Below are 27,579 nucleotides of genomic sequence, written 5' to 3'. Positions count from 1 at the left end.
ATTATTATTATTATTATTATTATTATACCAAAAGGGCCATGACGAGTGTTCGTGGATTTCAAATTTTAAAGGATACTTGATTCATTGAGCTATTTTCAGCAGTAAAAAGTTAATAATTTGTCCAGAATTAATTTGATAACTTCATCATTTTTCAAGTACAATTAATAGCTTTAAAAACACATTTTCTCACTTGCTGTCAACTGAAGATGACATCACCTGTTCTGAGGAAGTAGGTAGCGACCAATCACAGCACACCTGTTTTCTGGGTTTGGTCAGCAAACTGAGCTATGATTTGGTCGTTACCTATTTCCTCAGCGCAGATGATGTCATCTTCAGTCGACAGCAAGTGAAAACTTGAGTTTTTAAAGGTATTTTATCTTTGTGAAAAATAAATATGTTATCACATTAATTCTAGACAAAGTATCTTCTTACAGTTGAAATGGCACAATGAGTCAAGTATGTCTTTAAAGTAAAAAATATATAAATCTTAAAATGTTATTTATTTAAAAAAATGTCTAACAATAAGAATAATAATGGTTATAATAACTATTATTATTGCAATAGCCTACTAATAGTAATATTTAGTAAATGTTTTTATTTTTTCTGATAAAATTATAGTAACTAAATTTCAAGGAGTTTTTTACTGCAAAGTTTTACAGCAACGAAAACAGAGTAGCCTTTTATGTCGAATATTCTAATAATTTTAATCAAGCACACTGCTGGTGACGTGTGTCATGCGGTTCCCCTTTAAAAGTCATGGTGACACCTGGCTCCGCCCCTTAAGCGCCTTGTTCTCTTCCTATTGGCTGAACGGAAGGTCAGCTGCTGCCGCAAAGTTGCACGTGCATTTGCTGCATGCTGAAATCAAGATGGCAGCCTCCATGGTTCGGTGTTACCAGGTAGGCTCATACGTCCTTCATTATCGTTCCTCACGCCCAATGAATACTTAATGTTGAGGCATCAACAGATTAAGTTTGGGGTTTGTCTTTGGTGATCAACTTCGGTGGTGGACAATCTTGCTATTTGTAATTTATTTGGCAGAAGGAAGGTGGATGAATGAAATGGGCTTCCGTGTCGTACACGCTGAGTGAAGTTTAAAACAAAATAGGACTTGTTAAAAATGGACTGTGGCACTAGTCGTCTCGTTTATTATTGCTCAGTGTGTAACAATCCTTATTATATGAATGTAAAAATACTATTTTCTTTCTTGTAGCTGGTTGGTAAACATCGCTTTAGCTTTTGTTCCCGGCCGCTGTGGTCAAGTTGGAGAGGAGATGCTGACAGGTTACACAAGAGTCAAGCAGCAGCACTGCAGGTAAACTACAGCAGCTGATCCATAACTATAATGAAACTCATTTATAAGCCAATGATAGTTTGTTTAGAGCAAAAGTGACTCCATGTTTATATATGTGTTGCAGTCAGTGGTAACGTGACTTTTTATACCCTATTCAAATATTAAAGTTAATGTGTTTGGGGCTTAGAGTGCAAATGCAATAATGTAGCATGGTTGAAACCCTACTGAAGACTCTGTGATGCAAGTTAGACAAGTTGCTGCAACGATGTGAGGGCTGTGACAATTCACTAAAATACATTTGTATATGATCTAAATGTAAAATGTGATCCCTCATCGGTACCTTAGTCTATTTTTTTTTAATTATTATTTAGCAATTATTGTATGTATGTGTGTGTAGAGCACTATACCTATGCTTCATCAGGTTCGACATGCCTCGGGTCGCAAAGGTTTCCTGGGAGAGTTTGTGGATAACCTTCGTCAGGAGTTCAGTAAGAATCAAGAGATGAAGGAGAACATCAAGAAGTTCAGAGAGGAGGCCAAGAGGCTTGAGGAGTCAGATGCTCTCCAACAGGCGCGGAGGAAATATGTAAGATTAATGTATTTAATTCTTAACTGCAATTTTTTAAACATACATATGTCCTTGCGGTTATTTTAAATCAGGGTTATATGTTAGCGTCTATATTTCTTTCTGCAGAAAACTATAGAGGCAGAGACGGTGAAGACCTCCGAAGTATTTAGAAAGACCCTGGGCTCTTTGTCGGAAACAGTGAAGGAGGTATGTAACAGAGCAGAACCTGAAATTTATATCTCATGTCTTTAAATGTGCTTTGTCAAAAAAAGAAATGGAATGTAAGTAGAAAGGCATCTCATATTTTGCGGTTTATACATCTGTGCTAAGTATACATAAACAGTGTGTTCATCAAATGAATCTACGGTAAACAATTGAAAGCTATTCTTCGTTTTATTGCTTCTATAATAATCTGGCTTTTATTATTATTATTTTTTAATTAACATGTGAAAAACATTATTAGGTATGTGCTGTTTTTGTTCATTCTCCTAAATAGTCAATTCATTTTACAGTGTAAATATTTTTTAATCATAGACAATTATAATAGCTTCTCTACTAATCTGATTTGAATTTGGAAAAAATACAATAATTTTTTTCCATGTGCATATACCTCAGTGTTCCAAATGTACAACAGTTAAACTTTTTTTTTTTTTTTGCCTAACTATAATAAAGTGTGATTTTACATTCACTAAAGTAGGTGGCAGTAGCGCTTTCATTGTTAGCGAGCACGCATGGAGTATTAGCTCCTCTGTGGAGTACTTATAGCAATTTTATAGACAAATGCACTATTTATAGTCACACCGGAGAGTTGATGGTGTGCAAAATATTTTCTTCTTCTTTGTATAAGAAAAAATAATTGAAGAGCACTTTTACTGATATAGTGCATTAATTACTGTGGGTTTAATAGCTTTCTGACAGTGAGGACGTACCTAATGTATTGACCTTACATGTATACAGTGTTCCCTCGTTTTCGGCTGGGGTTAGGTTCCAAAAAATACCCGCAATAAATGAAATCCGCGAAGTAGTTAGCTTTATGTTTTACAACTCTTATAAATGTTTTAAGGCTCAAAAATCCCCGACCGCACAATTTATACACTTTTCTCATTGAGGCATTTACATGTTCTCACATTTCTCTCTTGTTCAAACATTGACAATGTTCAAACCTTCATAGATTTTATAAAATGGGTATATTACTGTAAAAAAATATGCAAAATTGCACTTAAAAAAAAATCTGCGATACAGCGAGACCGCGAAAAGTGAACCGCGTTATAGCGAGGGAAGACTGTATTCAGCAAATAAACAGAAACCCATTCTCGAATCCGTAATTGTTGTGCATTATTTAAGGCGAAGTGAGCACATAATTCAGTTTTAGAGTTATTGAACTGCATTGAACAGAGTATTGAGGAAGTGAGTCGGACGGACATTGGGAAGAAAATCAAGGAGGGTGTGGAGGAAGCAGCCCGCAGCGCCATGCACTCTGCTGAGACCGTTTCCAAGGGAGGAGAACGACTGGGCAAGACCAGTGCTTTCCAGGCTATCTCACAGGTGAGAGGAGGAGGAGGTAGGGGGGGGGGGGGGGGGAGATGACTGATAAATGACTGATAAATGACTTTCTTTCTATACTTGTGCTAGTTTCCATCCATCTTGCTGTGTTATTGTTGGTACCCAGCTTACTGTGACGTGGGAAACTGGGTCATGATTAATAATTGTGTGCTGTAATTAGGGCACGAACACAATTGACTGTCTCTTGCATTCAAATAGTTGAGCTGTAGTGATACTCTGTTGCTGTCATCCCTGCAGGGTGTTGAAACCATGAAGAAGGAGATTGATGTTGGTGACACTGGACCTTACAGAGCTCCCCCTCAGCTGAGGAAGAGGAGTGATTTCTCTTCAAAGGGAGCAGATAGTGACACAAGAGTATTTGAGGCCAATGAGTAAGTAATTATTGATGCGGGTGTAAAACCAAACATTATCACACTTAATAATCGTAATGAGAGAATTTTATGGCTATAGGTCGCTTGCACATCGTAATGCATCATGGGAGTTTTTCCTTCGGGCGCCATATTGGGTGTCCGCCGGTTCACAAGGTACACTCGCGAGTTACACGGTAGAGCTTATCAACCTGATGTAATTTTCGCAGTATTTTCACGATTTACCGGAAGATCAAAAACAACGATACAGGCAGAAGGTGTCTCTGTGTGGCGGGATTGATCCTAATTACGTCCTGACCAAGGGTGATTTTTTTTTTTGACGGAGAAAGCTTGCTGGCCAAATGTGACATCTCTGGACATCTTCCCTACCTCGCGTTGACAACATGCTCCATAACACGCCAACAAATCCCTGGAGGCTTACAATTATTTTGTAAGCGGGTGGATACAGAGTGTAAACTTTAACATCGCATCAGAAGAAACGGTTGCTGTTGCACGTAAGTAAACCACATGGTGTTGGTAATTCTGCACACAAAAATGTTGATTTGTTCTCAGGCTTCCTGTTATCATTGTGTTTACATGCACAGCTGGCTTTACCTGATGTGGTTTTTCTAATCATTTTATAACAGGCAAATATGGCAGAGCGTATAAGAATAAAAAGTAACTATGCACAGCCTCCCCGTGGCTTAATTAAATTTAATGCTACCCTTTCACTAGTTACATGTTACTTAATCAACTTATTCTAAATGGTTAAGGTTAACCACTCTCAGAGGACGTATTTTTAGTTTCAGTTTCCAGTACAATAAAACGTGTTCATGGTAACTACTGAGCATACTGACAGCTTTTCTTATGATCTCACGGTTAAGGAGGCTGTCACAACACCCAATTTCTGTCTGGTGCCAGATGGCAACAATTCCCATCACTTGTCACGACAACACCAATATTATTACCAGGTATGTATGGCTTTACTTTTTGTAGTTTCTTATTTAATTCTATGTTTCATATTTTCATTACAATGTTTGTAATATTTTCAGATTCAGGCACAGATGAGTTTAACTGGACGGACTTCTGCGACTTTGTGGTGTGGACAAAGTGTGATTGAGCGAGTCCACCCAGATCGCTCGTTTTGGCCAGTTGGAAAAGCCAGAGTTTTTTTTCCCCCAAAATCCCCTCCTTACCTGAACTGCTCGGGAGAGCATTTACTAGATCAGCAGTGGACTTCCAGTGTTCCTGCTCAGCCGCTGTCACCTACCACTTGCTCATGTACTTCAAAGATGCGGAATAAAGTAGTTTTTTGTGCTGCAGCAGATTGTAAAATCAAATGATATCACTTGAAGTGTGCCAATCTAGACTGCCAAAAGGACAGTGGTTTTGTGACAAGTGTGAAACAAGGATTATTGGGAAAACTGTAACACAGTACTGGTACTTGTCTTACATTAAACAAATTTAAAAGAGAGCAACTTTTTCCTCTGTACATAGTATAATGAAAGTCATTGCTTACCCCATCAACATTACATCATACCGTCATCTCAGGATGGTAGGCACCTGTGCTAAAATAAACTACATTAATTGACAATTCAATTTTTAACCCTGAAATTACTACATCTAATCATTATTCACTTCATTTTTTGTGCTTTTAGAAATAATAGAGATTTATGCCATTACTTTAAGAGGGACCATATTGCACATTGAGTCAAATCCTGTCATTTGTATTATGTATAGCTTTGTAAACAAACCCAACAATAGAATTTGTATAAACGCTGCCTTTATTAGCGCCAAACAAACAGTCGCATGTTGTCCTCCTCCAATGCTTTGATGCTCGCCTTCGTTACCATCATGTCATTGGCAATCAAGTCGGTGTGGCATGAGATCCCTAAAGAAAAAATAAATAAATAAATCACAAAAAAATACGGTACCAGTAATAGGTTTAATATAGTAAAGTAGTATAGTTTTTTTGTCAGTGTAAAAGAAATGTACACATTTTGTTGCATTTTTTAATGTATGAACATTGCTACAGGCAAATACTTATTTCTATAAACACTTCCAAATGTCTCTAAAATATAAGGTGCGTGTACACACACAAACAAACACATACATTCACTCATGCATACAATATATCATGTAATGAATTCTGAGTGGCATACCAGAGTCAATGATGTCAGCAGTACTTGAGGGTACAGGTTACTGGAGCCATCTGGCTGCATAACTGCAACAATCTCTGCCACTTCGAGTCGTCTTTTCTTTGCTTGTCTCTCCTGTGCACGTTCATATCTTGGCACCGACTGGGCTGAGACATAGATGTTGTAACTTAGGACCCAACTTTAATGTTGGAGCCCAGTCGGGATGATTGGACAGAAAAACGGGCGCAGGGCGACCTGTTAAAATAAACAAATATAATATGGAAAGACTGGTTATTTTACCGCAGTAGGGTGGCCGTGAATAAGTTCTTTAGCATGATGTGTAGGCTACCGGGGGTCTGTTTTCTTGCATCACCCCCGGGGGTCTGTTTTCTTGCATCAGCCCCTTCTGTCTCTTTTTTTTCCAAGTTTACATTTTGCCACCAAAAAACATGTTATCGGCATTAAAAGCCCAAGACTAATCAATCCAATTTCAGCAGTAAACACTTTGCACTGGCACTACTTGGGTGAAAATGTTCGATGTTAGCTTTCGGCTAACGTCCGCTAGCCAGCTTGTACTACCGAACTTGCTTGCTCATGAATCCAAAACATAAGCAACTTGCCCATATATGGGCGGTCGAAACGTTATTAATCCTCATGCATTAAATAAAGGTAAACAAGCTTACCGCTCATAAAGTGATCGCTGCACACACGAGCCCAAAGTAACGACTTCCCTCCGGAGTCCGCACTCCTCTGTCTCCAGGCCCTGGTTCCTAATTATTTTCGGAATTCGGAAAAAAGACCGACCATTTTCCCCCTTGGCTTTGTTCGAACAGCCAACGATATAGCAACAATGTACCATTTTAAACGCAGAAAACAAACGTGATAGATACGTGTTAGACCGAATCGCTACGTAAATGGAGGCCACCCAGCATGGCGACTACGAGAAATCCGAGGCGGAAGTGACGACATGTGCAAGCGACCTATTGGTATGTCATCAATAATGTAATTGTGGACTGTTGTTGATGCTGTTTATATTTGCAGGGAGGATTTGGGAGTTGTTCTCCATAAGGACTCAAAGTGGTATCAACAGTGGAAGGACTTCAAAGACAATAACATGGTTTTCAACAGTAAGGCAGATTCCTTTTTTTCCCCCTCACTAACAATTAAGTAATTCCCCCCCCCCCCCCCTCCCCATTACAGCAATTCCCAACCAGCAACTGTAATGGGTGAACAATTATTATTTTTTTTTAATTATCAGATTCTGAAAGAAGTTTTTTTTTTTTTTTTTAAATCAGGTGCTTCCTCCTGTGGCACTTAACTCAGTCAAACCGATCATCTTGGTCACATGATACGATAGTAAGAAGAGAGGTTCACAAATTGAACTTGGCATTATGAAAAAAGCCTGGTTTGACATCATGGCAGAATATTCATGGAAAAGTACAGAATTACTTGCATTCATTTCCAACTTGCTATCTTTGTGAAGAAATGACGACAAAAACAATTACAGTGTCACTCTTTAGTGTGTTATTACCTCAAATTGGGACTGAAACAAGCACAATTCCACTAATATTACTTTCAGCCTAATGCGGCTTTGCATTTTTCAGAACGTTTTGTATTTGTTTATATGTCTGTCTTTTGGAATATTTTTTTTATCATTAAACGGGTCCGTGGGGCAAAAATAAAATCTCCCCTTTTGTGCAGATGCAGGCAATTCCGTTTTGAAGCAGCGGGTGGCAGCATACACATTTGATTCCACAATGCAGTTCAGATGAACTATGATTCTTGTCAATGTGCCCCTTCAGGTCAAAATTTGATTCCTAATCATCATATTGTGTTCTTAAAGTTTTGTGTCTTCTTTTTGTCCTCTATAGGGTTCTTTGAGATGAAGATGAAATATGACGAAAGTGACAATGTCCTGGTCAGAGCATCCAGAGCCGTGACCGACCGAGTCACCACCGTCCTCGGTAGTGAGCTTCGCATCGTCTTTATCATGCACAGATTTGGCGAAATCTACGAAAAGAAAATCTGGTGACATGTCCTATGTGTGTTATAAAATAACTTAATATGTAATGATGATGATATTTGTTTTCACAGGTGGTCTTTTCTCCAAGACGGAGATGTCTGAGGTGCTGACTGAGATTGTGAAGGCGGACCCCAAATTTGACAAGGACTCTTTTCTCAAGCAGTGTGAGAAAGACATCATCCCAAACATACTAGAGGTGAAACATTGCCCCTTGTTCTTATAATAAATTACAGATCATTTGATTGGAATATAAAATTTGGGATGAGACTTAGCAGTCAGACTTTCATCTGATCTTTATAGTCAATTTAGCCCCATGCTGTAATGTCTGTCAATTTCAAGTGGTCTGTACCTTAAACTTACTTTTAAAAATGTAGAAACAGCAATGCAACAGTCCTGAACTTGAGTTTTGGTGTTCTTTCTCTAGGCTATGATTCGTGGAGAGCTGGATGTATTGAAGGACTGGTGCTATGAAGCGGTAAGTTCCACATAAGTGTATGAGGCTCATGCAAACTTTAGCTAGTTTAATGTGTGATGAATATATCTGAATATAGCCAAGGTAGATGGTTCACACACCATGCTAAGAATATATCCTCATATCTGATGCGTATTTTGGTTTCTGTCCTCAGACATACAGTCAGCTCGCCCATCCCATCCAGCAGGCTAGAGCTTTGGGGTTGCTGTTCCAGTCCAAAATCCTTGATATAGATAATATTGATGTAAGTGTCCACACACCAGCCTTTATACACACACGGCCGCACTTCTTGTGCAAATCCCTCTGGTGACCTGAAAGTATGCAACGGTAATGGAAAAATTGGTTTCTCAGCGTACAGAAGCCGTATTATTTCACCCACACAAACCATGTAAATGAGTTATTTGGCTTTATTAACTAAACTACTGATAAAGTATTAACAAAAGGACTGTGAAAAGTGTGACGTGTAAGAAATAAAAGACGGTACTTAGAATCAAGCAGACAGCGAAGATGTTATTTTCCCACTATTTAATTTAATTTAATCAATTTTGCTGCTAATGTGCACAATTGCACTTCTTGTCAGACTCATCAACCTCACTAGTTCAATTCCTACAATTCGTATGATGTTTCGTGAATCAAATGTTGTCTTTCTTAAATGTGTTTTATTCCCTTGTCTTGCTGTTGGTTGTAGTTGGCCATGGGGAAGATGATGGACCAGGGCCCAGTGCTGATAATCACCTTCCAGGCCCAAGTGGTCATGGTTCTACGAAGCCCCAAAGGAGACATCGTGGAAGGAGATCCGGTCAGTGCATTTCTTTTTATTGAACCGTTGTGACAAATTCCTATTGCCTTATTTTTTTTCCCCCTCCCGCCTGCTGAGTTTTCTTCAAGGTTCATACTGTGCAACCCTTTTGGACGGGTTGAGACTGACTTTGAGAGATTAATAAAGCAATCTGAAAATTAGAATCTGAAGAACCCGATGCAATTCCATTGACTTCTTTCACATTCATTTAAAGTATAGCACAGTACAGAGCCCCATCTAACCTTTTTACTAGGAGCACAGAAATATTAGAGGTTGTTGATGTGTAAGGGTAAATATTAACGTCCACTCATTCATTCACTACATTACTGGTGAATTTGGAGCAGAGGTTTGGCAATATAAAAAAAAAAAAAAAAAAAGACAAAATCGTCAAATTTACTAGTCGCATGTGCAAGTACCATAGATGATTAATTTACTTCCACATATTTTGTCAGTAGCAAAAAAATAAAAAATAAAAAAACAGCAAATTTACTAGTCACACGTGCAAGTAGATTACAAATTTACTTCCAAGTTTTAGTAGCAAAAAAAACAAAAAAACAAAAACAGCAAATTTACTAGTCACACGTGCGAGTATATGCCCGTAGCAAATCTGAAAATTTACTAGTCGCACATGTGCGAGTAATTACAAATTTACTTCCACGTTTGCAGGACCGAAAAAAAATCAGCAAATTTACTAGTCACACGTGCGAGTCAATGACAATTTACTTCCACCAAGTTTGTCAGGAGGAAGAAAAAAAAAAAAAAGAAATCAGCCAATTTACCAGTCGCACATGTGCAAGTAGACTACAAATTTACTTACACCAAGTTTGTCAGTAGCAAAAAAAAAAAAATCTACAAATTTACTAGTCACACGTGCGAGTAAATGACGATTTACTTCCACCAAGTTTGTCAGGAGGAAAAAAAACAAAATTACTAGTTGCACATGTGCGAGTACATTACAAATTTGCTTCAACTGTCTCAAATTTTAGGGGCAAAATGTTAACATTTAAGGGCACGCCTACCGCTGCAATTTGACATCAAAACAACACCTAATAATTGATGAACAGTACCTTGCCATTGTGAGGTTTCAAACAGGATGTTCTCAGAGGGAAGTGGCCACTGAGCTTACCAAGTTTTATCAGTAGGTGACAACAGATATTGGAAGAAGAAAGGCAAATAATTGGTTGATTCAGGAATCAGGATCAAACACCTGTTGGGAATTTTGTAGTCCAGTTGTGCCAAAAGTACTGAAACATTAAGTGTACAGAAAGTCAAGCTATGTTCACTTGTAAATATGAGTGCATTTTAGGTTCATCCTGAACTGTCAGCTGAAAGCCCAATATCCCTTTTGTTTTGTGAGTAACATTTCTGCTCTCCTCCCCATGACAGGAGAAGGTATTGAGGACCATGTATGTTTGGGCGCTGTGTCGCGACCAGGAGGAGCTGAACCCCAACGCAGCGTGGAGACTCCTCGACATCTCCGCATCCAGCACTGAGCAGATCCTCTAGGAGGAAACGTAGGTGGGAGGAGAGGGAAAAGACACACAAAGTGGAAGTGCGTGCAGAAGCAGCAAAGAGGAGTCTGGAATACCTGCAAGTAGTCATCCTCTCTGAAAGGAGGACAAATACAGGTAGCATTTTGTTTTTGCAAAAACATTGTCTCTTTCGCCATCACGATTAAGAGGCTTAATGTGCAGCTTTGGGAAAACGGATGCACTACTGAAGAAGTTGACTCCATGGATACTTATTAGTGAGTTTCTTGATTTCCAAGTTTGATCTTTAAAGACAATTGAACAAAGGATGGCAACAGCTTGGATGGTCGCATCTAATGCCACAGTTCATCAACACCAGCCAGGAGGCCATAAATCATTTATTGCTATATATATATTTTTTTAATCACATAACCAGTTTGTCAACCATAAAGGTGGTTGAGATTCGGATGATTCTCTATTCAAACACTGGAGCAAACAAATGTGTTAACCTCCAACATGGTGGGGGGGAGGGGGTACTGCTTACAAGAACACTATTTTGTTTTTGTTTTGTTTTTTTTAACAGTAGAATTAATATTGCAAATAATCTATATACAGATTGTAAAACAAAGACCGAAGCATCTCAGAACATCTTCCTCGTGAATATTATTAAGTTCAGGCTTGTCAAACCACGTGATCTAGCTTGACTGTATGATACGGTGCCATAAGTCATGAATTCAAAAGTAATTACTACTGCAGGTGTTGGATTATACCGAATAAATAGGTGAGTAAATATACTATAGGGTGTGACCTACAACAGCTTGCACAAGAAACATCTGCATGCATATTTATCTCTAATTCTATGTTGTCTATAATAGTTTAATGTAAATATATGGGACCATATTCAAATACATGAAGGTATCCTCACTGACTGAGGATCATGTTGCACTTCCAGGATTATTCAGATGTTAGTTGTTGATGCCACATGTTATTGTTGAATGAGTGAATAACAAGTTTATTATTATTTTTTTTAATACCGTGTTTGTTTATTCATCACATTTCACTGTGGAACAAACAGACTGATTCGCTTCACAGTTCACACCACTTTTACTATTTGTGTATTTCTGTCTGTTTTTTTTTTTTTTTTTTTTTTTTTTTTGCATTGGTGCCACTTACCGGCGAGCTGCATCATTCTCATTTTGTTACTAGAATGACTGATTTTGGTAAACTTAGAAATGGCAAACTAGCAAACGTGGAAGCATCAGTGAATTTTGAATGTCTCATTCGGCAATTGTCAACAGTTGGGACAGCCGTCCGCCATCAGTATTTCAAGACAAACCAAACTGTGATCGTCAATCCATCAATCCATCAGCTAGGGTTGGGTCTAAAACATCGTTATCCATATTGAATCGATATCCCTTTTCATAGCCCAATATCGATTTATAAAACTACAAATAGATACTTTTAATACAGCTTTTACTGTCTGTACATTAATGTGCCAAATACCCCCCAAAAGAAGTAAGGTAATTATTGGACATAAAAACACAATGTGGATGCATAATTATGTACTATGGCTGTTTGTTTTTATTTATTAACCAGTGGAACCTTTGTATAAAATCTGCCACAGGAATGTAAATGTGTTTTTGCCAATTTATTTACATAGCGCTGTGGTTGTAATTGATTTCAATTATTATTTATGGTTTTGATCAGGTCATGTTCAATAAAATATACATGATTAATGTAACTATTGGATTCTATTGTAAATGTAAATAAAAACCAAGTAAGAGAAAGAAGTTTCTACTAGACTTCCACATAAAGGTAAAATTGGTACGGCATGAAATCCTTAACTGAATCGAAAATCAATGTGAATCGAATCCGGCTCTTCTGAATCGATTTTGGAAATCTGAATCGATACCCAGCCCTCAGCATTATTTCAACCGGGCTTCCATCATGGCTAAATTACAACCGCTATTTACAACCGTCTGTTATATTCTTTTCCTTAATATCGTCGCTGCATAGTATGTGAACACAGTCATAACTGCCGGGAATATGGCCGCACACGGCCAACGGACTCGATGCTTCCCCTTTTTAGGACCCCTTAGCTGTTCAATAACCTGCCTGATGTAAGATGGCACACCGAAGGACCTACTGTATTATGTAAATGAACCTGAGCAGCAGCCCGTTTCAAAATAACTTGTGCATGTCTACATATATGCACACATACAGACTAATACAGATGCCCATCAGGCACCATTATTGAGTCATGAAATGTGCAAACCAAACAAGGTTTTGTTCCAACATTGAGTCTGTTTGTCAGCGACTTCAAGATGTAATGGAAGCGCTTAATGTCGATTTCTTGAATCTCACATAGTTTGTGTCCATTCTGCAAATTTACATTGTTTTGCTGTTAAAGTGTATTGCCAATACTTAAGTTGTCCAAAAAGGTTTTCAATGTACATTGATTTTCAAGCTCATTCAGAGTCTGCAGTGTATGCGATGTCTTTTGTTTTTGTTTTTTTTAACATCCACCGGCGAACATTAAACTGCACGTCATGCGCGTGCATTTGTTTTTCTAATTTCAACGCTGACATGCTGTGATAGATGTCCATGTATCCAGCCAATGACACGGCTTTGATAAGCCAATGGATTTGTTAGTGTCGTATAGGGATGATAGATCAGCCTTTAAATAACGTGCGCCAGTGGATGCACACACGGGGCCAACATATACGCGACATCATCCCGTAGCTGTCTCTTGTGATGAATGTGTCCTTAGACCGGCCTCTCCTTACAAAGTCTTTCTGTGCTTGTGACAATGATTACGTTGAGGGGGCAGGGGGGGGGGACAAGCTTTTTCAATCATGTAATGTAGTGAGAGGATTCCAAGTGCAATGTGAAGTAAGAGCTTGAGGCTACATTCAACAACCTTGTGCTGTGTGTATTGTGACTGAATGAATGAGGTTGGCTGATCCAACACAACAGCCTGGGAGCTGATTAAAAGCTGCAGGCAGCGCAGTCTGCACTTATTACAGCATGTTCTTTGTGGCATAATAGCATTCATACAGTGTATACATACAGTTTATAAAACCCATATTTTGCTACGTGCCACTTAACACATTCACTGCCAGCCCAGCAAAAATGCATTATTTGACGTTTTTTTCCGTCAATGGCAGTCAATGACTTAAGATGAGATGTAACCAAAATTGATGGATTTTTAAACATTTGCCTTAAAAAAAAAAAAAAGGAAAAAAGGATGCTGCAATATAATCACAAAATATATTGGCACATTGTGTTTAACACATTCACTGCCAGCCCAGCAAAAATGCATTATTTGACGTCTTTTTCCGTCAATGGCAGTCAATGAGTTAAGGCACTCTATAAAATGGCAACATCGCTTTAAAAGAGTTGGTGCCTATTTGAATATCTTGAAGCTGTACTTGTTTTGTTGGGATAGTTTTTACTTGCTGCACTGCCTGGAAATATTTTATTTTATTTTATTTTATTTTATTTTAACAAGCAAAAATTTGATAATGCAGGAGGGTCTCCTTGGGGGGGAAAAAAAAAACAGGAAAAAAATTCACCATAATAAAAAATAAGTTTCAAAACAACTGCAGCTGGAAAGTGCTGTACATAAAAAATGGTGTGTAACATTAACAATAAGACACTAAAATAAGGCCTCAAGTATTGAGCCGTGTTGAACGGCAAGGAATAATAAGGAATGCATTTTAAGGCGGGGTGAGATCATTTCAAGCTCTTAAAACAAAAAGAGCAGTCTTGCTAAGAAGTCTAAAGTGCACAGGCACCTTGTGGAGGGAGGCCAAAAAGTTCCGTATTCCAGTTAAGGCGAGCAGCAGCATTTTGAACTATAAATAGACCGATATGTATTTTTTTTTTCCAGTGCTGATACCGATTATTAGTAGTTAGTCAAGGACACAGATAACTGATATTTGAAGCCGATATTCATTATCACTAAAAGGGGAAATATTGGCATCAAAATTTAGAAAAAAACAAAACAACAAATTCCAGCTCTTAAATGTGTTGAATTTTTATTGCACATGTTTATTGAACACATTTTAGGATTAGTAAAATATTGGAGTTTAAAAAGCTAAATAAATCTGTTAAAAATCTCTAACAAAAAGTAAAAAACAAAAAAAAAGTATCCCAGGGGCAGTAGCATGTCTTCAATAGTTAAATAAAATCCTAAACAAGTAAATATCTCACTATTGTTTTCCAAAATATCTGATGTATGTTTTACTTAGTTAAAAAAAATCTTAGTTTTTATTTCAAACAGAAGGTGCAGAGAGTTCCCAGGGTGAGCAGCATGTCTTATAACGTTAACTGACAATTTAAATAAATAGTTCGTGAAGTTAACATTTTTTATTTTTTATTTTTTAAATATAATTGGCCACATGAGTCTTAAAAATGGCCAATGCCAATATTTGTTTAATGCTGAATATCGGCACTGCTAATCAACTTGGCCGATAATCGGCCCATCCCTGTTTTGAACCAAGTGGAGATATTTGAGGGATGTAGGGAAGTCATGCCCCCTTGGTGTCTCAGTCTGACCTGAACTCATGAGAAAAGCAGAATTCAGTTTCATAAGCACACACTCGGGAGGTGTTTAATTATGAACTAAGTGGGCAGCACGCTGGAAAGATGCTCGCTGCGATTTTAATCAGAATGTCCTTCAGGCCTGTGTTATAATCACAAGACAATTAATTAAACCTTGAGGGAGGCATCAGGTGGGGAACGTGTTGACATGCACTTACGTACAATCTGTCCCCCTGTTTGTCCCGTTTTAATTGTGCCGAGTTATTATGTGTCACAGTTGGCTGCTCTATAACGTTTTGTTCCACTTCACAACTGTCATTTCTTGCAATTATGTAATAAGTCATGCTGGGTTGGAATCATCTTTTACAATCCTGACATTTTATGCACAATAATCTTAATCATTAACTCATTCACTCCCAGCCATTTTCACAGAAGCAATCCCGTTCGCTCCTGGCTGTTTTACTGGATTTTGACTGATTTTGCAAGGCCCACAGAATATTGTGTTTTATGGCTAGAAAAGCATGGAACCTATCAAAAGAAAGATTAAAGTCTCTTCTTTCATCAGGAAAAAAAAGTATGTTTCTATCTGTTTCCGTTTTGCAGCAATTAGCATTAGAAGAGAGCTAAGTTTCATCAGTTTTCACAAAGCTATTTAAAATTGTAAGAAATTGACCTTTTTTTCTACATGGCCCTGGTTGATCTCCTTTGCTCTGCTGCCACCTGGTGGCCGTTTGTGTAATAACTACCATTTCTGCAACCGTTCTTCGCAGTTGAGGCTGAATCAAAGCCTTCTGTATGCTCTAGCATTAAAAAACAAACAAACAAAAAAACGTATAAATACGTCTTTGGGACACTTAGAACATTAAAAAAAAACATATTTACACGTTATTGGAAGCAAATGAGTTAATTGGAGTGGAATGCCCACAAATGATACAATTTGATATAAAAATCAACCACATTTGGCTTTCGTTCAAAAATAGACATTTTGAACAGGGGGTGTGTAGACTTTATAGCCATTGCATGTACTGTATATATGTTTGTAGTTTTAAGTTCTTGACATTTTGCTTTTGTATCCTGAATTCTTCTTTGATTATTTCACTGCGCTGAACAGCAATAAAGCCAAGCCGGTCATATGTGAGTGGACCTCACAATCGTCAGTCATCTTACATAATGCAAAAGCTTCACTCTGCTCTCGCCGTTTTACTCTTTAAGAGGGAAAGATGACTTAGACAAGCCATCCAAAGAGGGGAAACTCCTGAGGAGGAGGTCGATGAATGAGACTGATGGAGGTGGGGCGGATCCCAGAAAGTGAGGAGACTTAAAGCCCCCGCCGACGCAGCCGAGGAGCTTCCTTGAGGGACGTGAAAGGATGTGGAGTGAATGAAACGTGATCTGACCCAGCTTTTTGAACACCGTCAACATTCTACTTTGTTGAATTGGCTCAGTGGTGACACAAGTAAGTTCTCCTTTCTAATAATAATAATGAACACTTTAATGCTAAAAGTTTAGAAATGGAGATGTGACGCGCTCAGCGTGAAATAGAGATGCGGTCATTAGAATTCTCCATGTTCTTTATGCTTCCTGATTTGCTTAAATGTACAAATATTTTTGTAGCATGATTAGATTTATTACATTCCATATATAGCAACTGTTTTTTGTGTTAAATTTGATTGTAGTTTTTCTTTTTCTTAATACTTGCTCTTGTATTTTTTTTTTTTTTTACTCCATCTACAGCAGGGGTGTCAAACATACGGCCTGCGGGCTGGATCGGGCCCACAAAGGGGTTTAATCCGGCCCGCGAGATGATTTTGTAAAGTAAAAAAAAAATTTCTTTTTTTAAAATTGTAATGTCAGAACAATTAAGCTGCCAGCCACAATCAAATATATAAATTTGTAATTTCAAAAACAGTCCTCAGATGAGTAATGTAACTTGTACACAGAATCGCCCTGGAAGTCATTATTTTACACACAACTTAAAGTTATGGTTTGTTTAAAAAAAAATTATAGACCAACATAAACGTGTTAAATATATCACAAATTGAATTTCTGGTAACACAAATGCATATGTCCTTATAATTTTATTAACTGTGCCACACAATGCATTCTGGGAACTATATATATGCAAAACGGGTACATTTAACACGCCCGGAACTCATACAGGCAAAGTGTTGCCGCGTTTCATTTGTATTTGTGTTATTTTTTGAAACAATAGATTACAGTTGAGCTCCGTAATTTAGGGCTAGGCCCAACATCACAAAAATCTGTGTATAATTGACGACAATTGTTTTTAAGTTATATACCATTAGAGTTTCTATTTGTCTAATTACAACATATTTTGTAAAATGTTTGATTCATCCTTATACTCTTTATATCAATTCAATATATCATTTTTCATGCAGAGAAACACTAATTAAAAAAAAAAAAAAAAACTTAAAAAAAGTACTGCCCTGCTAACCAAGCATTAACATTTCAGCCAGCTGGAAGTAGATCTGCTTGTAACTCGGTTTATTATTTAAAATATGTGTAAGTGTTCATAATTGTTTAATTCTGGATTACTTGTACTAGTAGTAAGTAGACGCTTGCTTCTGTGCAGGCAGCATCACTTAAAGCGTGAATGGGTGTCTGTCGCTGCGTTGCATATTAAGATTTAAAAAAAAATAAATAAAATCAGATGAATGCAAATTATACATGTGCTTTTTCTTCTTACCAGGCAATTTTACGACCCGTTTTTTAAGATATTGTAGCTTGTTATTGAGATTTTATTACTGTTTATGAGTAAATCAATAAAAAATAATAATTCAGTAGCGGTGGGTAATGTATAGGGATGTGAATTGCCTAGTACCTGAAGATTCGATCCGTATCACGATTCATAGGTCACGATTCGATTAGATACCGATTAATCCCGATATGAAATTACAAGTCGATTGTTGCGATTTTTTTTTACTCAAATTTAGAAAACACCATTCAGTAAACTTATACATGTACACTGTAAGATTTGTATGAAAATTTATTATTTATTGATCTGAAACTTCAGTCTGAGAACTGTGAGCCACTGCATTTAATGTTTTTCATGTTTGAACAGCATTGAAATAAAGTATTAAGACTTAATGTTCCATTAATATAACATTCTTCCATGCTTAAGGTAAGAAAGTTAGACTTTTTGTGGAATATTTTTCCATCAAAAATGGATGTTAAAAAATCGATTCGGCTGCCTATTGAATCGATTCGAGAATTGCGTGCTGTAGTATCGCGATATATTGCCGAATCGATTTTTTTTTAACACCCCTAGTAATATACATGTAATAGTTTAGACATGTTTTTTTAGGCAAACGATATCTACTTGTAATAAGAAATCTTAGAAGTCAAATTATCTGTTCTATTGGTAGATTTGTTTCTTTTTTTCTTTTCTCTTGTAAGTCAATTTTTTTTGCAGTGTATGTGTTCAATTGCCTAGCGACCAATCAGGTTGTAGACCGCCTTTCACACAGTCAATTTTGTTGCGTAAATTTTACTCTGAAAAAGACTACTTGGTCCCAGTCTAAAAGAGTAAACTTTAATCTTAACGAATGTTTACCTCATGTTTGATATAAACTCATTTCCCTGTGTGCCCCAGACGTCTTGTCTCCTGGGTAACTTTGAAGCTTTAACACATTCACTGCCATAGACGATTTTAGACGTCAAAGATTTTTTTTTTTCCTGGACTGGCAGTGAATGAGTTAAATGACTCGTTGAAATCTTACTTTTAGCGTTGGCCTTTAACTCCCAGCCTTTTTCACTGAAGCAACCCGTTTTACTGGATTTTGACTGATTTTGCAAGGCCCACAGAATATTGTGTTCTATTGCTAGAAAAACAATCTTTTTTTTTTTTCATCAGGGAAAAAAAAAAGTATATTTCCATCCATTTTGCAGCAATTAGCATTAGAATATAGCTAAATTTCATCATCATTCACAAATCTGCTTAGAATTGTGAGAAAACTCATTTTCATCATGGCCCAGGTTGATCTCTTATACTCTGTTGCCATCTGCTAGCCGTTTTTGTAATTACTACCGTTTTTTTCACCCTTTGAAGTTGAGAGGCTGCTCAAAGTATGCTCTAGCATTAAAAAAAAAAAAAAAAAAAAAAAAAGTATAAATATTAGGGGTGTGCCAAAAAATCGATTCATAAAAGAATCGAGATTCTCATTTATTAATCAAATTGAATCGATATTTAATATCCAAAAATCGATTTTTTTTAAATTGGAAATGAAGAAGAAGGGGGAAAAGGCAGTTGTAGCCCACAAGCTGTTTTTGTGGAAAAAGGCACTTACAATACAAAATTAATAAATGTTTAAACAAAACAAAACAAAAAAAGACACTTTAATGTCTCTATTTGTCATTTTGTCTTGCAAAGCAGACTGGAGTAGATCATGACAATGTTGTGCATATCTGTAAATTGAAGCAGAAATCATTTGTCAATCAAATAATTTCGAATCTAAAATCGTCTGAATCGAAAATCGATTCTGAATCAAATCGTAGACCCAAAAATTGTAATCGAATCGAGTCGTAAGAGAGTCAAAGATTCCCAGCCCTAATAAAAATAAGCCCTAATAAATATGTCTTTGGGACACTTAAAATACATTTGAAATAGTATTTATACGTTTTTGTGAGCAAATGAGTTAGTTAACCTTAGTTGGAAGCGGTTCAGTGGGCTACGCTACAAATGACTCACAAATCAACTTTTAATTCACTTCGTAGTTAAATAAAGAAACCTTATAAATGTTGAATCTGTATAAATTGTAATGCACCACAAAAGAGATGCTTGTATTACGCTAGTTGTCAGCTTTTCTCTCCTTATACTGACAAGCGAGGCTATCGCTTTCGTTTAGCTTTCTGCTGCCCTCACACATGCAAAGCACCTAATCTAACTGTGAACCATTTGATAATTAATCCCGAGGCAAGCCGTTTATTTTCCCAAGATGTCCTCAAGTTTCCTGTTGAAAAGCTTCTCTCGGGCTGTTAGTTCTGTCCTGTGGAGAGCTATCGATGTGTCTTTGCGAGATCACTGGGGTGTTGGTGATGGAGAGAGTGTGAGATGGAGACGAGCCTCCTGGAATAGAATCTGCTGACTGCGAAATGCGCCCCGCATCCCAGGGAATGTCTCTTCACTCCACGGCCCATTAAAGAGGTTACGGAGAGTGTTTCTGCGCTGCAACTCTCTAAGGGTCTCTGTGCATTTTTCTCCTCCGTTATTGCTGTGATTTATTTATCTTGGGCTTTTCTGCTCTCCAGTTCAGGACAGGGACAGACTGCCTTGCGTGCCTCTTTCCATTTATTTAGGTTACATGTCCTATCGTAGTGTCGAAGTTTGTGATTGAGCATCACTTGAAACTAATATATATATATAGGTGTCAAAATTAGTGCATTAATATAAAGTTCCTTTAACGCCACACTTTTTTTTTTTTCTTTTTTTTTTAACGCACGATTAATGACCACCCCTTACTTGGAAAGCCTGTACTGGCGGAATTCCCCCAGTTGCAATGCAGCAGACGTGTCCACGTCAAAATTTAGCAGTAATAAATCTAATAAAATGTGCATATATTTGTGGAGACTGGGGTCAAGTTGTATTTTACAACTTTAAACGTGCAGAATTTCACAAGTTACTTCATGTTAAAGATTAATATGAAAAGAAAACTGCACTGAGCTGTCATGAAAGTCTTGCAAATGCAATTATGCCATCTAGTGGCAGAAAAATGACCAACACAAATCAATATCACACTCGTTTTTTACAATACAAGTGTTTAATTTTAACTTAATATTGTGAATTATTATGAAATTACTGTATCAATGACTAAAAGATGCAGCCAGACATTTTTTCCCACTTTTGTTACGAGTATGAAACTTAGAAAAAAATATTTATTGTTTCCCTACATTTAGAACAGATATAAAATAAAATGAATCGTGAGTTAACAATGTATATATATATATATATATATATATATATATATATATATATATATATATATATATATATATGTAATTATTATTATTATTTTATTTTATTTTTATTTATTTATTTATTTTTTTGTCCAATCAGATTTCAGCCTCCATGTTGCCGATGTAAGTTTAACTATATTAATAATGCAACGGTCTCTTTCACCAATCAGATTTGATTTCAAATTCAAGCTAGCTGGTCCACAATCTGTTGGTTGGTCAGAGCAAAACCGGTTACAGGCAGGTTCATGTAGCAAAAGCAAAACCCATCTGTATTGAACATCTCGAGGGAGAAATTTTTGTTTATTTTTTTATTTTTTGTATGCCAGACTTAATCCCTTATCATCTGGAGAAGTTCACAATCAATATTTATCTAATAACATGACAAAAATATGAACAATAAAATTGCAGCTTGTGTTTTGCTAGTCAAACTTGATTATATTAGAGGACAGATAAGATGATGTCATCAAGGGCCAGCCTGTGAGGATGAAATTGAAATCTGATTGGTTAAAGAAACAGTCCATTGGCTAATATAGTGGAAGTTACATCAGCCAATTTTGTGTTTTTTGTAGGTCCTGGGCAGATTAGATTGACACGGCAACAAATGAAGGCTGTCATCTGATTGGACAAAATCTACAAACGCGTACTGGAAACAGTCCAGCCAATCGAAACGCTACGGAATGAAGAACATATAAGCGGCAATTATGAGACAACTTATTAGTTTTTCTCTGTATGAAATATAAAACACACATTTTGAGTCAGAAAAAAAAAATTGCCATCTGGTGCTGCTCATGTTTGATATTTTGCGTTTTCCCAGGGATCCACTGTCGAGACTCTGCAAATGAAGACACGTGGCCCGAGTGTAACATCGCGAAGTCGTCAAAATAGCTGAAGAGAGTTGAGATTTCGACTTGTGTTGCGCGCCCATGACAAGTTATTATTGCTGGTCATGCATGGAAAAGAAAAACTCATCAATTCTCCAAGCGTGCCTGCACTTGCAGCAGAAGGCTCATTAGCTGGCGCTCCTAATTAATCCTACTGGAACCGTTTGCCCTCTTGTGGAAAACAGTCTTGAGTTACAGTGCGCCGTTTCATGGTGTGACTTACATCAACATGCGAACGTCTCACCACTATTTCTGAATACAAATCAAACGAGTACAAAAATGAGCTACACCAACTACTGGGTGGTGGACTACGACCGGTCCTCTCCGGCTCCGCCCAGCTTCGCCAGGGGCGCCACGGCGCTGCAGCCCGTGGCGGGACACCCTGAGCAGACCACGGCCTTGTGCTTCGTGGGCCTGCTCCTGCTCCTGCTGCTCTTCCTGCTGGTCCGCTGCGTGCGGATCCTGCTGGACCCCTACAGCAGCATGCCGGCCTCATCGTGGACGGACCACAAAGAGGGTTTGGACAGAGGGCAGTTTGATTATGCGCTGGTGTGAAGACTCGTCGGTGCAGATGGGCCAATTCCCGGTTGATGGTAACCACTAATACTGTTTGTTTTTTTTGTTTTTTTCAAAAAAAAAAAAAAAAAAAGCCTTTTTGCTCTGTTGATTATTGTGCATTGTCCTTTTAAAAAAAATAAAAATAAAATGGTGCCGGTGGGTACTAGTTAGCCCCCAGGACAACTTAGTATGTTATGTTTTGTAATGTAGATTTTATTTACCAAATTTTTTTTAAAAGGACATTTTTGAGCTGTAATTTTAATACAGTGATATTGCAGTGGTTTTACTCACCTTTATACCATCAGTTTCATATGGCCCATGCCTAGATAAGACAAATTAATACGAGTAGTAGGTCCCCCAAAAAACATTAAATTAACATAAACATAAAGTGTGCAACTAAATGCCATAGGAATAATAACTTGCCTATTTTTTAAGTTATTTTTAAATATCAATTTTATATTTTTTCTAGAGCTGTCAATTCTTTTAATCAGATTAATCACATCTTTATTATACGCTTAATTAAAAAGGCTTTTTTTTTAAATCAACATTTTTCCCCGCCAAATTTGACGAGCACCTTTTATGTGTTATTTTTTTTCGACATTTAATGTTATGAGGATGTCTTCGACATTTGCACTGCACACACTCATCCTCTTTTTCTAATTAGTTAATTACTTGCATATTGAAATGGGGAAAAAAAAACGACCCCAATAGTTTGACATAAACAAATATTCTGAATGTCATACGCAAATATTTATGAAATTCTTTACTATAATGCATGTAGTTGTGTTTGTTATTCAAACACAACCTGTGCGACCTTTCGTAACCATGCAGTGTCAGCTAAAGCATCACCTGTGGTCAAAATTAATAGTGTGATTAATCTGCGTTAATACATAATTAATGAAAAATTTTTTTTATTAACTAGTTAACTTTAACTTTGACAACACTATTTTTTTCCAATTAAAAAATATATTTTTATGAGAATAAAGATGTATTTTTCCAAAATAAAATTTTATTATATTGAAGTCAAAGTATAACAAGGGAAAAGTGATATTTTATTAAGTGAATTTCAAAAGTTGTCATTTTACAGTATTTTTTTTTTTAGAGAAACAAAGTAATGTTATGACAACAAAGTAAAAAAATAAAAATAAAATCTCTATTTTTATGAGAACAATGACATATGTTGAGTTGAAATGTTTCAATCTTAGAAAAAAATATTTTCAAAGATAAGAGGATTAATATGGTATTAAAGTCAAAGTTTAACAAAGAAAAAAGTGATATTTTATCCAGTGAATTTCAAATGTCATTTTACATTTTTTTTTTTTTTTTTAGAGAAATAAAATATGACGAAAGTAAAAAAAGAAAATCTATTTTTATAAGAACAATGACATGTCAAGATAAAATGTTTTAATCCTAGAAGAATATATTTTCAAAGATAAGCGGAATAATATGGTATTAAAGGCAAAGTTTAACAAAGGAAGAAAGCCATTTTTTAATTAATGAATTTCAAAAAAAAAATTATTTTATTCTGGAAAACTTTATTTTCTTGAAAAAATAGGACTACATTAAAATAAATTGTAGGGGGAAAAAATAAATTAAGGTTGTCGTTTTTCCCCCTTAATCCAAGCACAGATGTTCAAGTTAATTTACAGTGTCTTACAATAATATAATAAGCCTCATGATGGTGGTACTATGTGGAAAACGTTTAAGAACCGCTGACCAAATCAGTCAGGATTAAGCTTAAGCAAGTCACAGACAGCGCGTGAGACTTGCATTTATGTAAGAACGTGCAGAAATTAATCTACGATTGTCCACATTTTTCAACAAGAGAACATATAAACAACCAACCATTCACACGTCAAGGGACCTAACATGCATATTTTGGTGATGTGGAGGCAAACTGGTGTCCTGTTTATGGCAATTTGGTTTTTACAAATAATTACTGAAATCAGAAAAAAGATTGAAAATGTCAACTTTGAAAGCTGATCATTTTGAACATGTAAATATGTTATATTTGAAGATTGTACTGGAACTCTTCTCTGAAATGTATAACTTGTACCTGTAGGTCAGGTGATGCTCAGGTAGAATTCTATTGACCAAAGACTGCTGTTATTTCCCTGACTGTCATTATAAAATGCACCGTTTATTATGCTCATGGTTTTTTATGCTTTTAATTGTCCCTTTGGGAAGCCTGTAATGGTCAAAGTAGATGCACAATGTAACGAGATCCAACAGTTCTGAGCTCACAAATAGCCAGGTCAAATAGTGACGGCTTTTTGCCTTTCGTATTCAGCCAAATATGTTCAACAGTGCCTGTAGAGATCATGTGACCAAGTGCTGATGTCACTGCTAGTATGTACCGCTTGTTTTGTAAAAACTCTTTCCGCCCTTCCATCCCTATGCAATGTCAACCCAGATAATTTTTAAAGGAATTATTAGCAACGAACAATGAGTTTATGAATAAACGCAGCTAAGTTTACAAAAAATGCTTTTTTTTTTCTTCTAACCTCACATAATGTTGACAAGATTTAAAGTAAATGAAATCAAATAATCACTCGGAGTTATTTTTTTTTCTTCTTCTTTTCGGTCGAATGATTGAGCTGAGCAAAGTGGTCTGCTGCGACATCATGTGGACACTTTTAGAACTACATTGAAGAAAGTCTACACACCCCTTATTAAAATGCCGTGTTTTTGTGTCAGAGGCTACTGAAACCGAGACAAATTATTTCGAAATCGTTTGCACCATTCATGTGACCTACAGCCTATACAAAAAAAACAAAAAAAAACACGAAATCATTTCAAGAGTGTAAGTATAAAATAGACAAGTGAAATAATGTGGTTGCACAAGTTTGCACATCCTTTTAGAACTGGCTGTGTTCAGAATGAACAAATCAGTTTGAGAATCTCAACATGACAATCTCTCTGAAGCATAAATTGTCAGCCCTCATTAGTGTGGCAAATGAACAGATTTGAGCTCCAGTGGCTGCAGACAATTTACAACAAAAGCTTCCTTCGTCCTCAACCCCGTCTCACAAACAAACAACTGAGCTCCCACATACAATATGCAAATGAGGCCAAGTCATGGAATTGTGTCATCTTGACATGAATGGCAGAAATTGCACATGTCTCATGGTAAACATTGGATCTTTATCAGTGTTTTCTGGACAATTGTTTGGCTTCATTCATTTATTTATTTTTCCTCACAATGCACTTCATTGGGCATTAACTCCTTTGCTCCCAATAACGTGTAGATACGTTTTTTTTATGTTCTAAGTGTCCCAAAGACGTATTTATACGTTTCTTTTTCTTTTTTTTTTATTCTAGAGCATACAGAAGGCTTTGATGCAGCCTCTCAACTGCAAAGAACGGTTGCAGAAATGGTAGTTATTACACAAACGGCCAGCAGGTGGCAGCAGAGCAAAGGAGATCAACCAGGGCCATGTAGAAAAAAAGCTCAATTACTTAAAATTTTAAATAGATTTGTGAAAACTGATTAAACCTCACACTCTTCTAATGCTAATTTCTGCAAAACGGAAACAGATAGAAACATACTTTTTTTTTTTTTCCCTGATGAAAGAAGAGACTTTAATCTTTCTTTTGACAGATTCCATGTTTTTATAGCAATGGAACACAATATTCTGTGGGGGCCTTGCAAAATCAGTCAAAATCCAGGAAAACAGCCGGGAGCGAACGGGATTGCTTCTGTGAAAATGGCTGGGAGTGAATGAGTTAAATATAGACGGATTTTCGCTATGATTTTAGATCATTTGTTCTCATTTTGCGGGGAAAAAAAACCCTTTAGATTTTCACACACCTCTCCCTTCTTTGCTTTTGTACGCACAGGTGATTGAAGATAACTTCCTGAATACAAAGAACCGAATTTCCTGTCCCTCGACTGATGAATGCAAAAAACAAGTCTCTCCCTCACACACGCGCACACAAAATCAACATCGATGCAAATTATTTTTTGTGTTTTGCGTATGCTCTCAAGCCAACATACAAACTGGAGCCTTTCAATACCAATCAGGTTACCTGGCCCATGTGTTTGACAAACAGGAGCTAATTTGCATGACAGTAGTGATATTATCTGCTTGTCTCCCGGGCATCAATACAATCAGGTGGGAGAAGAGGGAAGTGGGGTTGTATGTGCAGGTATGTCCATCAAACAGTTTGATTTTGTGGTCTCACTCGTTTAAGGCACGGTGAAAAATAAAGCAACGAGTTAAGAGAAGCAGACTTGTTCACGAAAGGGCTGAATAGAAGGAAATGTTATGATTTCTCGTTGAGTGCTTCCCGCTATTGTTTGCTTTAGTTTTACTTCCTGACCCATAACAATTCAACCTGTAACTTAGACAAGGCAAGCAACTTTATGTCGCACATTTTATAAACACACACAGGAAAATCAATGTGCTTCACATGGCCAAAATCACAACATCAAGACACATTTAAAAAAAAAAAAAAAAAAAAACTAAAGAAATTCACATTAAAATTACTAAAAACAATAGTTTCGCTCATTGGCAAACAGACTTAAGATTTAAGACTTAAGATTCAAGATCACTTTATCTTAATTCATCATTTTATCATAATTGCTCTTTAGACAAAACTAAATCGTAAAATTGTGTTCATCTGTTGAACTATAGCTATCATCAATCCATCCATTCAGCCAGCCAGCAAGTCATATTGAGGTCAGTTTATGGCAAATTTTCCAATCAGTACCGTGTCTAAACACACTGAGGCTCAATCATTTATTTATTTATTGTTAATTAGCATCTTTTTCTTTCTACTTTCACAGCTAGGAGACGAACCACAACAAACCGGAAGTAAAGTCGAAGGTACAATTGCTGTTTTTTTGTTTTGTTTTTCCAAACTTGATTTGTTTGAAATGGGCAACAGTATACCATAAACATTTCTGACTCGTCACAACTTTGACCACACGGCCACGCAGCTAGACA

The 27,579-nt window shown here is 36.8% G+C and overlaps 2 protein-coding genes and 1 long non-coding RNA gene across 3 annotated transcripts; 2 read left to right on the top strand and 1 right to left on the bottom strand.

Annotated features, from left to right (window-relative positions):
- Window positions 1-422: 422 nt before the first annotated feature.
- LOC144016776 (mitochondrial import inner membrane translocase subunit TIM44-like) lies at window positions 423-13,256 on the top strand. Its single transcript, XM_077518099.1, has 13 exons — window positions 423-899; window positions 1,214-1,315; window positions 1,716-1,880; window positions 1,989-2,069; window positions 3,258-3,407; window positions 3,663-3,796; window positions 6,952-7,037; window positions 7,782-7,874; window positions 8,005-8,129; window positions 8,358-8,408; window positions 8,560-8,649; window positions 9,094-9,204; window positions 10,591-13,256. Exons 1-13 carry the CDS (start codon window positions 735-737, stop codon window positions 10,708-10,710), a joined length of 1,473 nt encoding a protein of 490 aa, XP_077374225.1. The 5' UTR covers window positions 423-734; the 3' UTR covers window positions 10,711-13,256.
- On the bottom strand, window positions 5,539-6,875 carry LOC144016799 (uncharacterized). Its single transcript, XR_013283013.1, has 3 exons — window positions 6,594-6,875; window positions 5,935-6,165; window positions 5,539-5,663 (listed from the first exon to the last, which is right to left on the bottom strand). It is a non-coding gene; the product is annotated as an uncharacterized LOC144016799 (long non-coding RNA).
- Window positions 13,257-16,531: 3,275 nt separating the features above from the next.
- ctxn1 (cortexin 1) lies at window positions 16,532-27,552 on the top strand. The gene is made up of 3 exons (XM_077518081.1): window positions 16,532-16,674; window positions 22,006-22,665; window positions 27,420-27,552. Exon 2 carries the CDS (start codon window positions 22,352-22,354, stop codon window positions 22,625-22,627), a length of 276 nt encoding a protein of 91 aa, XP_077374207.1. The 5' UTR covers window positions 16,532-16,674; window positions 22,006-22,351; the 3' UTR covers window positions 22,628-22,665; window positions 27,420-27,552.
- The last annotated feature ends 27 nt before the right edge of the window (window positions 27,553-27,579 follow it).

The sequence above is a fragment of the Festucalex cinctus genome, chromosome 1 (assembly GCF_051991245.1).
Source record: "Festucalex cinctus isolate MCC-2025b chromosome 1, RoL_Fcin_1.0, whole genome shotgun sequence".
NCBI lineage: Eukaryota > Metazoa > Chordata > Actinopteri > Syngnathiformes > Syngnathidae > Festucalex > Festucalex cinctus.
Note: the sequence above shows the minus strand (reverse complement) of the source record. Positions and strands in the feature narration are given on the sequence as shown.

What these genes read in the sequence shown, in the direction of transcription:
- LOC144016776 (XM_077518099.1), top strand. Translation starts at nt 735, where the DNA reads ATGCGGTTCCCCTTTAAAAGTCATGGTGACACCTGGCTCCGCCCCTTA. An exon ending in GTCAAGCAGCAGCACTGCAG is followed by an intron (nt 1,316 to 1,715) that starts GTAAACTACAGC and finishes ATGCTTCATCAG; the next exon opens with GTTCGACATGCCTCGGGTCG. An exon ending in CTTTCCAGGCTATCTCACAG is followed by an intron (nt 3,408 to 3,662) that starts GTGAGAGGAGGA and finishes TCATCCCTGCAG; the next exon opens with GGTGTTGAAACCATGAAGAA.
- ctxn1 (XM_077518081.1), top strand. Translation starts at nt 22,352, where the DNA reads ATGAGCTACACCAACTACTGGGTGGTGGACTACGACCGGTCCTCTCCG.